Source organism: Megalops cyprinoides, chromosome 7 (assembly GCF_013368585.1).
Source record: "Megalops cyprinoides isolate fMegCyp1 chromosome 7, fMegCyp1.pri, whole genome shotgun sequence".
Lineage (NCBI taxonomy): Eukaryota > Metazoa > Chordata > Actinopteri > Elopiformes > Megalopidae > Megalops > Megalops cyprinoides.
The window spans coordinates 30476420-30490593 of NC_050589.1; the positions used below are offsets into that span (position 1 = coordinate 30476420).

Sequence of the window (14174 nt, forward strand, 5' to 3'; positions counted from 1 at the left end):
ACTCTCAGCTTCATTTTCTGGCCATGTCATTGAACCTTTCGGGGGAAAAATCCATTGTAAATGCTCCTTCAGGGTAGTCTGTTAAAAGACATAAGTACAAATGCAATGTAAATGTTCTGTCTCTTATGTGTGTAAAAGCATGTGTGTTATCTTTACCTGGTTAAAGTCAGTTAAAAGACAGTGGTGAAGGAGTAAAGTCTGTGTCTTCACTTACTTCTGTTTTTTGTTTTTTTTCTCTGTCTCTGTGATATTTGGACCCCACTCCCATTCCTGTGCTGGTCTCCTGCCTGCAGTTTGTAAGTATATCTTTTAACCATCAATTTCTGCCTCTTTTACTGAAAGCCCTGACCAGGAAATGGGCTGGTGGCTTTGTCATTGAGGCAGGCTGTTGAAGCTGGCCTCAGCCCTTCACTCATTCAGCCTCACAGGTTGAGAGGAAGCAGTCTTGACAAAGAGTAGCCATCTAGTGACAGAGTGAAATGGGGGCCTGATTTTTTGGCTGGGGGGGTCACGTCGATGAGCCCGAACAGGGCCCGCGCGGGACGGCCCCCTGCCACGGCGAGAGGCAAAGCCATATCCTGTTCGGCCTCGTCCGTCAACCCCGACCTCCAGGAAGCCCGTCAGCCTGCCAGTCACCCGGCCGGCCGTCCAATCCGTCAGTCTGAGGGTGTGACAAGCCCAGACAAAAGACATGCAAATAGCAGAGCCAGACATCTATCGCACTCAGTCCATCAGTCTTCCCCCAGACATCCACTGCCCTGTCCGAGTGCTAAGATGCTCGTGCGAATTGAGTTAATTGTTCTGCAATAACATGAGAACCCACATTGTTTTTTTCCTCTTCTCTGGTAAACCCCTCCTTGATAAATAAAGGACCATAGATGGTCATCTTGAGCTTTCATTCCATCGCTGACCTGCAGTGATCAGATAACCCTTTTTCTTGGGTTCAGGACTGTGCGCTCTCTTAAAATACACTCTGTGAGGGTTACTGTGTTTTTCCAGTATGTCCCCTAGTTGTACTCCTCATTTCAAGATGCTTGTTCATAGTTCAGGGTTAGACCCCAAGGTTGGCCATTTATCAATTCACAGGTAGGCTAATCCACACTCAAGCACTTGCATGTTGACACTACAGCTGTCATTCTGTGCAACAGAAGACTCACTGTGATATCGCTACCGATGTAGTACCATGCTGCAAAGAGGGGCTTGTGGGACAGAGATGGTGTATTGCACAGAGAACCGCTGGTGAGGATCAAAATGGCTGACTTTGCTCAATCAGTTTCCAGCAATCAGGTATAGAAACTGCCAGTGCTTGTGTATGTATGTGCGTGCATGTGTGTGACAGTGAGAGGGAGAGCGGGCCCCTCGCCTGTCTGACAGGGTCTGACAGCGAGCCGATGGCTGGGCGGGTCCTCCCATCTGCGGGTCACACCAACATCATCAATCTTCCGCCTGCTGACAGAACACCCCCCCCGAATCCACCCACCATGGGCACACTGGTTTGTTGTTTTGTAATTAGCCTGCCGTTAAATGGCAGGAAGCCGTCCCTCGGCTCCCCCCGTGCACAGCTGGCCGGCCCTGTCAGCCAGCCAATGGCGGCCTCTGGCCGAGGCAGGAGGAGGGGCAGGCCGGGGGGGCTCTGGGGAGGGGGGTCCAAGCACACCCACAGGTGGCACGTCACGGATTCCAGCTATAATGGTTATTTTCTCTTTGGGGGTCATGTTTTCCTTCAGCGGGTAATAATTTCGGTCCAGCATTTAACGGTCTGTCTCAAAGTCCTTGCAAATCGATTAGTCTATTAGTTACATGGCGACCAACATCTTTTCCTCTTCTCTCATTGGCTGCAGACTGCCCTGCATTGGGCCGCCAAACATGGCAAAGGTGATATGGCTGTCCTCATAGCCAACGCTGGGGCCGATGTCAACATCAAGGCAGTGAGTATCCCGAACTGCACTGACCAGTTAAGAAATCTAATCAACTCTTATTTGACAATAAAGATGTACCATGCTCTTTCTTTCTGGCTTTGATGTGCACAAAGTGTCAAAGTGTGAGTTAATGTTTTTGCTACTACAGCAAACTGAAATTAACTTTTGTATCTTTTTTGTGTGTTTTCTACCTGTACCCCGAAGCATGTAAGTACCTCCTTTCTTATTCCACACACTAACATGAAATGATAAATTACGTGTTTGTATGTGGGGGTGCACTGTTGAGCAGTTGTTAGGGTGCCACATTGGATTTTGGGTAAATCGGGGGCGGGTGGCTGCTTTTCAACCACTGATCAAGGTACCTCACCTTACTTGTTCCAGTAAGACTCCAGCTGTGTAAATCAATGACAGCATGCGAAAGATAAAGCAGAGTGTAATCCATTCTTGATAAGGGTGTCAGCTAGGAAAACAAATAATGGAATGTGTTGCCAGTCGCTTTCCCAACATTCTGCTCTTAATGAGCTGTGTTCCAATGACAAACCTGTTGCTGTTTCTCTCCAAAAAGTTTCCAGCCAATTACACTTGGCATCGTGTGTTGTTTCTATAACCCTCGTTCACTTGTAAACTCTCTCTTTCCTTTTAATTTTTCTTCTGTTCCTGTGTTGGTGGGACGTGGGATTCATTAGGGAGTAAGTATAAAGAAACTCCTTTCATTTTCCAGAATTGTCCTGTGAACTCTAAACACAGTGCAGGTGTCAATCATGACTCTAGGGTGTCCTGCTTGTTTCCCTTCAGTCCGACACGGCATCTTGCTGACCAGCTGGCTAAGGATTTAGGCACGACACTTAATTTATACTCATTTATACATTGTATCATTTAATCATTGTTGTTGCACAGACATATTCAAATATTGGAATGAAACAATTCTTTCCACAGAAAGCATATCTGAGGTATTGGGCTTTAAAGTTTTCAAACCAATGCAATAGCGTTGTATTGTACTGCACTGCCAAATATTTTTACATGGTCCAGAAAACAATTTCAGGTGTATGACTTATTGTGCAGCAGAATTACTTCACTAAGTCTTCTTATTTTAACAAGTCCAACAGAACCCAATAATTGTAAGCCTTCCTTATTCCAGGAGCTTCTTTTACAGTAGATTTGCCTGCCTGTGTGTCTAACATGTCTGTTGTTTTGTTGTGTAGGGCTACACTCCCCTGCATATTGCTGCTTTGCATGGGCATCAGCACATCATGGACCTGCTCATTGGAACTTACGGTAAATGAAGAAGAAGAAGCACACATATACGGCATGGCTGACTCTTCAACGTGCAGTTCGCTTATGAGATGTGTGGAGCAGGGGAGGGGGTGGGGGGTGGGGGGTGGGGTCCGTCCGTTTGGTTTGGGATTGCTAGTGACTGGTGGGGCATTGGCTGGGTTCGTTTAGGGGGACCTTTGCTTGGTCGTTTTGACAGAGCATGCCCTGCTTGTCTCCTCAGGGGCGAAAGAGAACGTGCGTGATTACAGCGGACACCTGGCATGCCATTACCTCAGCACAAGGGAGTCACCTGCAGAGTACACCCAGCTAGGTGAGTTTCAGCGCTGACAGCTCCATTTTCTGTGACACCTCATGGAGAAGTGCTAAGCACAGATGAGACCCTCTAGTCTTAATGCTATTATAAACATAACTGATTTAATATATGGGCAAAAGGCAAATCCATTTTGTGTGTGTGTGTGTGTGTGTGTGTGTGTGGTGGGGGGGGGGGGGGGGGGGGGGTGACTGACACATAACAATAACACATCACATTTTTTCAGAAGTTAGTAAATGAAGTTAGTAAATCTTTGGATAACACTGGTCAGACACTCAAACACCAAAAAAGAAAACAGATGGTTTGATTATTCCTCAGTTCTTACACCACTAGCAACATTTGGGAACTGATTTCCTGTTTATTTTTGTTGGCCTTTGCCACTTCAAACAGCCAAAGGTCCTTCCCTTAACTCACCACCAGAATATTTTAGAATTTCTTTAAATCCTCTTTGCTCCAGAAATGTCAGATGAGCTTCATAAACCAATTACACATGTATGCCATATGTCAAAAAAAAACAGATTCCAGACTCAATTTGGTGAGTGTGGTGTTAAAGAAAGCGTAGTTTTAAAGGCATTTGTTCCCCCAGATTAGCCGTCAGATGGGGCAGCAATAATCTGCAAATGATTAAAGGTATTTCTAAAGAAGATGGTGACTTATATTGAATCCTGGTGAATCCACAAATCCCATAAGGTCCCTTAGATTTGCATCAAATGAGGTTAGGCTCTTAGAATGACCTTTTTCATCCTCTCTAGCACCTTCTTTAATGTGATGCAAACATGTCCAAATGTCTCATATCACTTAAAAATAGATAAATCTAATTAATGCGAAACACTAAACATGAGTTGCCTCAAAGTGTAAAACATCCATTGTAAAAGTCAGTTGGAAAAATATGAAAATTATATAGTAAATATTCTATGACAAGACAAGATGCTGTACGATGTGGTACAAATTCACGTAGCTGTAAATGAAACCATGTTAAATAATTTAGCCAAATGGTTACTTTACATTTGGCAGATGCTTTTATTCAGAGCAACTTACATAGGTTACAATTTTATCCATTTACAGAGCTGTGTAATTACTGAGGTAATTGTGATTTGAGTACCTTGCCCAAGGGTACAACAGCAGTTCCCTAGGAGGGAAGTTCCCTAGGAGGGAAGCAGATTCATAGTGGCCTGTCTCCATGTTTGCTTTGTTTGTGGCACGCAAACCTCAGACCTCCAGGTGGCCCAGGCCGGCGAGCGCAGGAACAGGAAGCTGGGGGGGCTCTTCCACCCCAAGAGCTCCTGGAATTCCCGGAAGAAGTGGGGCTCCATGGAGGACCTCGCACCGGTGGTGGAGGAGAGGGCGGCGGCCAGCCATCAGCTCAGCATTCCGGCTTTCAGACCCAGGAAGTTCTCCCGCTAACAAACTGGGCCTCCATTCCCCCAAAACTGAGGACAGCTCACCTGTAATAATGGATGGCGTTTAAACGGCACCTGTCAGCCTTTCAAGGTTCTCAAAAGTGCTTTACAGTGAAGGTGGGGGGTGACTCACCACACCTCTCCTGATGTGTTGCGCCCATTTGGGTGATGGACGGCATCCATTTTGCGCCAGAACGCTCACCACACATGAGCTGAGGTGGAGAGGGAGAGAACCTGGCCTGGTAGTCTCTTTGATGGGTCAGGAGTGGCTCTGGGACCCTCAACCAATGCACCTTGGAGAAAAAGCAAATACTCAGTGTCTTTTCCCTGCAGCTTGCTTGTGAGAGGGTTTTTGCAGTTTCCTGTTTGGCTGCTATGTAAAAAAGGCTGAAACAAAACAGAAACTAAGCCAACATGTAACTACAACTACAAAAAACGACAATAACCAGTGGAAGGGCTCTATTTTTGGATGTTGCTCTTTTGCTTTGCAAATGGGGTAAAAAAAAAGGCACCCCGATTTAATGAAAGTGTTCTATGTCCCATGTCGCACTATACACAACACAGAGCCTGCAGCCATAGTTTCTGACAATTACAATATCAGTAATTTCATAGAGATTAACTGAACAATAATACTTTAGCATTATTCATGTCGTTACAAGAATACCAAAGTCGACCCTTTTTCATGGACATTGCTTGCTTTACTTATGTAAGGTGCACTGTATGGCAGAAGAAGTTTATGGACCAAGTAATAGCTCCTTGGAGCTATTTTTCCATAATGAAATCAGCGTTGTGATGTCCGGAGTATTGTCTTTTTTAGTGCTGAACACTTGCTATAGCCTTAATTATCTTAGGGACTGTCAGCATGTATTTTCAGGTTCTGAAAGAAAAAGAAAGTGTTTGACAGGCAGGCCAGTGCTGCTTTCCACAGCGCGTCTCCTGTGTGTCTGTTTCTGCGGTCGCTTTTTTAAAAGTGACAGCATTTATGTAGAAAAACCTTTTCATGAAATGACCTAAACAGTGTAAGAAGCTAAAAAAAACTTCTAAACCTCCTTAAATTTGTCATTCCAATTGAATGAACAAAGCGCACTGCAGATTTAATGGAGGTGTTACTGGCATTCTGCATTTCATAATTGTCCCTCGTTTGGCATTTTGTGATGTACATTTCAAATCAATGTACTGTTTGCACTGTTAGCTTTTAAAACGTCCTCAGTCTAGCTCTTGTTTCCTCCTTTATCAGAACACCAAAGATTGTTGCAAAAAGCTTGTTTTGCACAGCTGTGTTTAATATGTCAGTTGTTGATAGAATTTATTTTAATATGTCAGAATTTAACCACATCGACTTGTGAGATTTTTACTCCTCTTTTCCCCTTGCATTACTTGCAGTTAAAGGTTTACCAAGATTCTAGATTTGGTACCTGATGAATAAAGAGCCAAAGGACTTTCTTTGCTACAGAAACTGGTGTTTTTTGTCATGGAGGGGGGACTCGAACAGGGGAGGTGTCATTTATGCGAAGGGTGCAGTGATGCTTTTGTCATGCAGCACATTTCAGTCCTAGTAATGTGTTAAAGAAGATAAACACTGGAGTAAGACCATCACAGATCTGCTCCCAGCAGGCTAGGCTTCGGGCTCAAGTTCTGGGGGACCTTAATTAATAAACCGAGACTTTTTTACGCCCAGGGGTGATCTAACAAGATTAGGCCTTATCAGATCCTCTGCTCTAAACACCATCATATGGCTTCCCTCCCCCTCCTACAAAAAAAGGCAAGAAATCTCATTTCTTTTCAAACTGCCTTTGATCTACCCTGACTGGTTTACTTTGAGGGACACAGATGGAGCAAATATGGCACCCAGTGGCTCTCCATACGGCTTTGGCCCCTAATTCCAGATTAGCCGAAAAGGGCAGCACTTGTTTTCAGTTTTAGATATCAGACCAAGAGGGGGAGCAGAGGCAAGTGTTTTGTGTTTTATTTTCGGGGACCTGGAGAAGGGGGGTGTAAGAGGGAGTTTCTGTAATAGATACTTATCTCGCCGCCCTCAAGCTCTCAAACAAAGCCCCCTCTGAAGAGATTATAAACCCAGGGAGGCACATTAACTCTAATCCCATGCTTTGAGGCCTAGCCTCCCCCCTCCCTGCCCCACTTATTTCTCCCCTTCTGTTGTACAGGCTACCTTATATCTGATCCCAGTGAAAGAAGAGCCTCTGGCAACACATTAGGAGGGTGGGTTTGGGGAGGGGGGGCTTCAATGGGAAGCTGGTTATAATGAAAAGCACTGCGGAGCACAAACTGCTGTGTAACCGATTCCCCCTCTCTGAAGAGATTAGGGCCCACATTGTTGGTGTGGTTGCTCATTTCCATGAAAGCCCTGCCTTCCCACCAGCCGTGTTTGCTATTGTGCCGAGACACAGAGCCAAATGCCTCTGGCTTCCTTGTAGCTTTTGTTTAACAAATGGCTTGAAATGTAGATGTCATGTTACAGATACCGTACAAGTAAATTAGGTATTCGCCGTGAGGCTGCGTTAACAAAACAAGAAAGGGCCGCAGAAGTGGTGATGAATGTGAAAGGAAGGTTCTTGTCTTTTTTAACTGGTTTCCAACACTTCTGGACGGGATATCTTTTAAGTGAATGTGTGTGAAAAAAATTTACCTGTCTGCAATGAGCACAGATAAAAACAATGCAATGTGTTATTTTCTAGCCAGGTCCATCTGTGCAGCCATTATAAATTTGACTGAAACTTGGCCACCCCCTCTCTTAGAATTGGATCAGTACTGTTGTGCAATAGACAGTCATCCAGTTTGTAAGTGAGAAAATATATTACTTTGGAATTCTCAGCTGTCAAAGACGAAGATAAAATATATATATATATTATATAAACGCGCCCACACACACTCTCTCTCACACACACACACACACACACGTGTACACACGTACACCAGTCTATCTGCCTGTGTATCTATGGTAGGATAATTATTTTGGTTTATGAACATGTCTCATAACTCAAGCAAACCTCAACACAACGGTACTGTACCCTGTGATGTTCCAGCTGAACTGTTTTACATTACAACATGTCTCTGGGTAACAGTGCATGGCGTGGCTGTTGGTGGAGGGTAATTCAGCTCAGACTCAATGTAATGCAGCGCGGGTTTGCAGATGAGGGGGCAGGCCGCTGAGCGGATCGGGGCGCACTGGGGCTCCATTAGTGCCCGCACGCTCGAGGAGGGGGCCACCCGCCTCTGACGCCGTCCGTCACCTCCTCTCCCTCTGGGGAGGAGGGGCATGGGGCTAACGAGGTGCTCTGCTACGGCGGATCCCCTGTGGAGGTGATGGGAGGGGGGCAGCCTGAACCCCCCCTCGTGGGTTGGGGGGTGGGTGGGCCAAGCCAGGCGGCTGCCCCAGCTGTCATGCTGCCCATCGCAGGCTAACGAACGCAACCCGTCAGTCACTCAGCGGTGGGTCGTCAATCAGGCCGGGCCCAGGCCAGAGCCTCAGACAAAGACATGCTCCAACACCACCTCTCTGATAAACAACACGACAAGCCCGGGGGGCGGGGTGGGTAGAGAGAAGGTGGGACCGACTGATAATACACACACCTGAATGACACCGTTTCATTCGAGTTTGTTGCGCCAGCATAATCCTGTTAGTGTCTAAGGGGTGGCTTTGTCGATAAGGGCTATATCCTGGATGTTGGAAATGGTCTCTTACTATCTTCAAGCTTACTGTGTATTTTTATTTTATTGTTTCCTTTCAGTGGCCTGCCTACGTATTCCTCATTAAAGGTGGGACACTACTGCTGCTTCCTCTTCTAGACAGCTCCTGTTGTTTTTGATGTGGTCATGCAATGAGATGTCACTACACAGTACTTCACAGCACCAAGAACATACTTGGCGGTTCAGACTCAGGAGTTTGTTTTCTCTCTCAGCCTTGGGGTTTTATTAATTTTTCCCAGATGGGGGTGGGGTTGTTCTTGTGGAAACACATTTCACAGAGCAAAAGGTATGCAATGATTTCCTTCAAAGGGCTAATAGACGCAAACACTGGAGCTAAATGCTCCAGGTATTACCAGGTATTTACTCACGGTATATACTGAATGAAGGACCCTAGAGTGTTAAAAGACTAATATATCCACTCACTCAATAAATAGTGTGTAAGGCAAACATATAAAAAGATGATACTGTGTGATCTGACAGAACACTGCCACTCTCCATATGTATGTATTAACACAGGCAATTTAAACATACCTTGAAGTATTTCATTAAGTGTGCCACTTTATCTTTGCTGCTTTGATATTGAACTCCCTAAATACTTGGAGTGGATATGATACTTCTAGATTATAATCTCTTTTTATTGTCTTCAAGATATACATTACGAATCCTCTTCTTCACACTTAGTCATAACTAAAATAACACAGACTATGGCTATTGTTACACAAATACAGGGCCTACTTGAGCCTTTTGTCAGTGCAATTGCAGGTGATGGCTGGCAAATGACATCACACCCTGAGTCATTATCATTACAGGCTCGTTAGGGCATGTGCTGTCATCCACACCAGGACCTGCTTAGGACATGTCTCGCAACTCAATTTGAGGCATCCCAAGGTGTATTCTTGTCACATTCATTTTCGTCAGCACCACTTGAAGTGGAACCTAATGCTGTGCTGTTAATTTCCTTGAGCCGTTATCTGTTTAGGTGGATGCAATACCAGTGTTGTCACTGTATTTTTATATGTCATGGCTAATCATGGAATTCATGTGTCCTGTCTGTGTCCTGGGAGAACAGGATAGAAAAGCTCTGCTTTGGAAATGTATCTTATTCCCAGTCAGGGGTGAGCGGATTACTCACCAATATCTAGGCAGACCCTGAAGACGTTCCTCACTTCACCCAAGTCTGTGTGCAAACAAGCAATGTCCCAAGAGCAAACGGCACCAGTTGAACCTGTCAGGACGTAACCAACACCTGTATTGTAGTGTAGTAGAAAAGAGGGAAATGGGGTCTGTTTACGGACAATAGCTACAGCCTTGAGCTGTATGTCTACAGGGATGTACAATCCCCCTGTTCTCTGTGATGGGTCACCTCTGCTACAAGCTAAACAAACTCATTCTGCTCAGCTGAGGGTCCCCTGTCTTTCTGTGCCCCCCAAATATATTCACACACCTGCTGTGCTTGAGCTCCTCTCTGTCACTTAACTGTTATCGATCATCTGCAGGAGAGATTGAGACAAAGTAGTGCAACGTTAGTGGTCACTTACCTTCACTGTGGCACAGTAACCCAGGCCTATTCAACCCTGCAAAAGATAGCAAATGCCATATATTAGATGTGGAGGTGTGGATACTGATGGATACTGGAATCACTTCATTCCACAGCACTGGGCCTGGATGAGTACCTACAACCTCCAAATACTTCATAAAAAATTAACATCAATACAGGTCACATCCTACTTAATATTGAAATAATGTGAACCTATCCCTACCAGGTTTAACTCCAACGCCTGGAGAGGACTGGGAAACTACTACTGTCATCCCTGTACGAGTTATAAATGGCGTTCCGTTTGGCAATACTTGTAAAGATTCAACGGCCTTAACTTCAATTGGTACAGTCTTAATTAATCAACAGAAAAAAATAACTGGTTGTGTGGTTCAGATACGATTCCTAATAGATTTTGATGTGTTGCGAGCGCCATTAATTATGTAAAATTTCAAGGTGCTCATTAATGTAACGTCCGGACATCAGGTAGGAATAACGATGTGTTTTAACACAAACATCTGACAATAGAAATGTTTCCATGTTTGCTATAGGTATTCACCTTTATCGGGTTCATCAGTGAAATGCCGCGTTTGCTCATCTGATCTTTCAAAATCACTGTCGAGCTCACATGTAAATAAGCAACAAAATCTGTGACCAGAAGCACATCCCACGTAACGCCTTGGACTTCATACAGACAGAATTTGGAATCATTGTAAATATGTAATTTTCCACGAAGCTCGACTGTTCCGTTTCTTGGGCTGTGGTAACCTAAGCATCCCGCAAACCATACACGACGCCTTTGGTGACAGAACAACCTTGCTGAGACAAGAATATACACAAAAACTGACACTGTTCACTTTTTTCTAACATGTGTTATCATAATTAGTGACACTACAGAGTTTCCTAGTATTTGTCATATTAATGCAATATTTCCAACATTTTTAAACTCTAAACATTCCATTCTCTTTGACAATGCTATTGCGTTGACAGTGTCCTCTTTGCCGGGGGGAGTGGGAGAAAGGCATTCGTATGTATGGGGGAAATACTAATCTTATCTCAGTATCTTTAACAATTCACCACCTCCCCTACATTAGCATCTGTTATCTAGTCATTATCATATACATTAGTCAACACCTGTTTCGCTAAAACATCTTTAATTAGGGCTATTGAAAGATACGTGATAAAAACGAAACTATTTTACACTCAAAATGCAGCACTATGGCTATAACCCAACTACATAAATGAGCTTCTTGAAATGCATTTCTTTAGTAGAAAAACAGTAGAAAACATTCAAACTATCCTAACCGGTTTTTGTATTTACATGTTCAGTTTCAATTTTGTCATCTTGTCTACGAGATAGAATGACTGTTAATTAAACAGCCACACGGAAATATCAGTTACCATTAATGTCCATGCAGCAATTTTATCTTATAAATGCAAACGACTGTAAATACTTCGAATAACAACCCCCCTGTAAATCAAATTACTCATTAAAATCAACATTACCGAATGTAACAACTGATTCTGACAACTGACTCGTTTCTGATTTAATTGAAAACTACACCGCGCAATCCGAGTCTTGTAGGATCATATACTGTAGGCCTTAAAACTGTGAGTGGCAATAAGGAGGTTAGGCAACCAACCTACAACAAATTCGAATAAAACATTAAACCAGTTTTCATTACAGCAGACCAGATAGGCCTGTTGCAAATTATTCAGATGAAGATGTAGCAGTCCATACTTGTGATATTTGGGACAATACACATAACTCTGATATAGTTAACTCAATTTGCAATTATGTTTCAGACTTCAATCACAAACACATAGGCCTACACAAAGCGTCAGACTAATGATATCCTGTGACGCTCTTAATCTAATTCTTATTATCAGTCATCTAATAGGCCTATGCAAATTGTGTGTCACTCTTTTACACCCATTTCATGTGAAGTAAAATTTAATATTAAACGTTTTAAGGTAGGATTTCAAGGTAGGATTCCTTAAAAACATAAGCGTCAATTTCACACACACTTTACAATGTATGAATGCGCTGAAAGAAATTAAATTTTTGCACTTTTGCAATTAAGTATATGTTATTTTATTTTGTGTCATTTTTCTAATTATTATTTTTCAGGCAACGTCGTTACTATGAAACAACTGAATGACTAACATAGCTAATGATTCAAAGTGGCAGTGAAATTTCGGTCCTGAATTGTTTTTGTAAATGTTAAATAAAACGTGATCCCTTTTATAAATAAGGGTATGAGCGGTAGATTTGCCATACAGAAATAAATTGTTTCGCTATGTTGCGTTAACTGCAAAATTGTATGTGACTGTTAGCTGAGCAGCAACCAGTAAATTATTTCTCTTTGTTTTGACCCTCGCGAGCGAAAACATTCTATCAATATCATTTTAAGATGTTTTGTTATCTTTTTTTCATTATAATACATATAGGGCCGAAAGACGATTATCGTGTAATTAGCGCCTTTAAAGAAATCGTTAAAAGGAACAGCGGAGACCGCCTTTGAAGGGATTTGGTACGAGAGAACGCAACACCTTTTGATTTTACCTGTCAATCACCGCGATAAACCCGCCCACGTCGGGGGGGATCAGTATATGAGGTGATTCAGAGAGCGTGTCTGTTACTGACACTGTGGAAGTCGAAAGGAGAGGATGCCTGCATCGCAAACTGGATTTGGAGATTTCTTTCTTGGGAGAAACGTCAGTATGCCGCCCGGATATCAGATACCTGTTCTGGGGTGCGCACCAGGGGTACAGCCACCCCCTCATCTAGCAGCTATAGCAGGGGTCCCTATGACATATCCAGGACTACAGGGGTACAGTTTTATCCCCTATCCACAGTCCAGACACTTGGGACACTTGGTAAGTTATAGTTTGTTACTGTTTGCGAGCATTAAATAATTAAAATAAGTTAAAGAATCCTTAAATGCCAGTGATCTAGCCTCAGATGTTTCTTTTGATTTTTTTTCATGAAAATGTAAAATATGTAGAATTACCAAGCCTGTTTTCATTACGCCTTGTACCTTTTCTCCGTAAACATCGAGACAGTTGGTGCTTTTTAAAAAAATAATTTAAACTAAATTTTCCAAACTGAAGGCTGAATGTGAACCATCAAGCATTAACGTTGTCGTGTCCTGTTTGTTTCAGAACGGCTCTTATGATCTGAAGGCTGCCTCCCCATACCACCCGGCAATGCTCGCCAGAGGAGGGTCATTCTACTCACCATACCGGCCAATGGCAGCGGAAGACCCCAGCAGGGTCGCCAAAGTGGCGACCCGCGAGAGTACCAGCGCGCTTAAGGCCTGGCTCAACGAACACCTGAAAAATCCCTACCCTACAAAAGGCGAGAAGATCATGCTCGCCATCGTCACGAAGATGAGCCTCACGCAGGTGTCCACCTGGTTCGCCAACGCCCGTCGGCGTCTGAAAAAGGAGAACCGGGTGAGCTGGGCGTCCAAAGGGAAGTCCGACGAGGAAGAGGAGGATGAAAGCGAAGAAGAAGGTTCACTCCAGAAAGGTCCGGGGGACGAAGACGAAATTGAGGACGAAATTGACCCACAGACCGTAGATGAAGAGGTGGAGGTGGGGGACGCTGGGTCCAATGTAGTGACACAGTCCGTGGATCTGCGTCTGTCACAGCCAGTGGATGACAGACCTGGGGAGAGTAATTCAACGAGCACCGCGCCTGAAACGGACGGACAGAACAAAGTAGACTGTGTCACATCTAAAGCAGAGTGTAAGGGAAACGCTGAACACCAAAAACCTAAAATTTGGTCCCTGGCGGAAACTGCAACTTCGGACAGTGGGACAAAGTCCCGCGAAGGGAATGACAGTCAACAGAACAACTCCAAATGGTGGGTGCATTGGGCGCATAGAAACGGACAGTTCTTTCCTACTGGCCACCTTGCACAAGACCTTCTGAGGCACGGTGGTTGCAATGAGTTGAACTGTTAACCAGCAATTGGATCAACATCGCACTTTCTCTTCCTAAACTTCCAAAACTGTGGGGG

General features: G+C 44.0%; 2 protein-coding genes across 2 annotated transcripts; both read left to right on the forward strand.

Moving 5' to 3' along the window:
- Positions 1-1698: 1698 nt before the first annotated feature.
- Positions 1699-5048, forward strand: LOC118780141 (ankyrin repeat domain-containing protein SOWAHC-like). Its single transcript, XM_036532466.1, has 6 exons — positions 1699-1928; positions 2124-2126; positions 2606-2608; positions 3122-3194; positions 3415-3504; positions 4718-5048. Exons 1-6 carry the CDS (start codon positions 1881-1883, stop codon positions 4906-4908), a joined length of 408 nt encoding a protein of 135 aa, XP_036388359.1. The 5' UTR covers positions 1699-1880; the 3' UTR covers positions 4909-5048.
- A 7768-nt stretch (positions 5049-12816) lies between these two features.
- On the forward strand, positions 12817-14118 carry irx7 (iroquois homeobox 7). The gene is made up of 2 exons (XM_036532888.1): positions 12817-13026; positions 13312-14118. The coding sequence occupies exons 1-2, from the start codon at positions 12817-12819 to the stop codon at positions 14116-14118; spliced, it is 1017 nt and encodes a 338-aa protein (XP_036388781.1).
- The last annotated feature ends 56 nt before the right edge of the window (positions 14119-14174 follow it).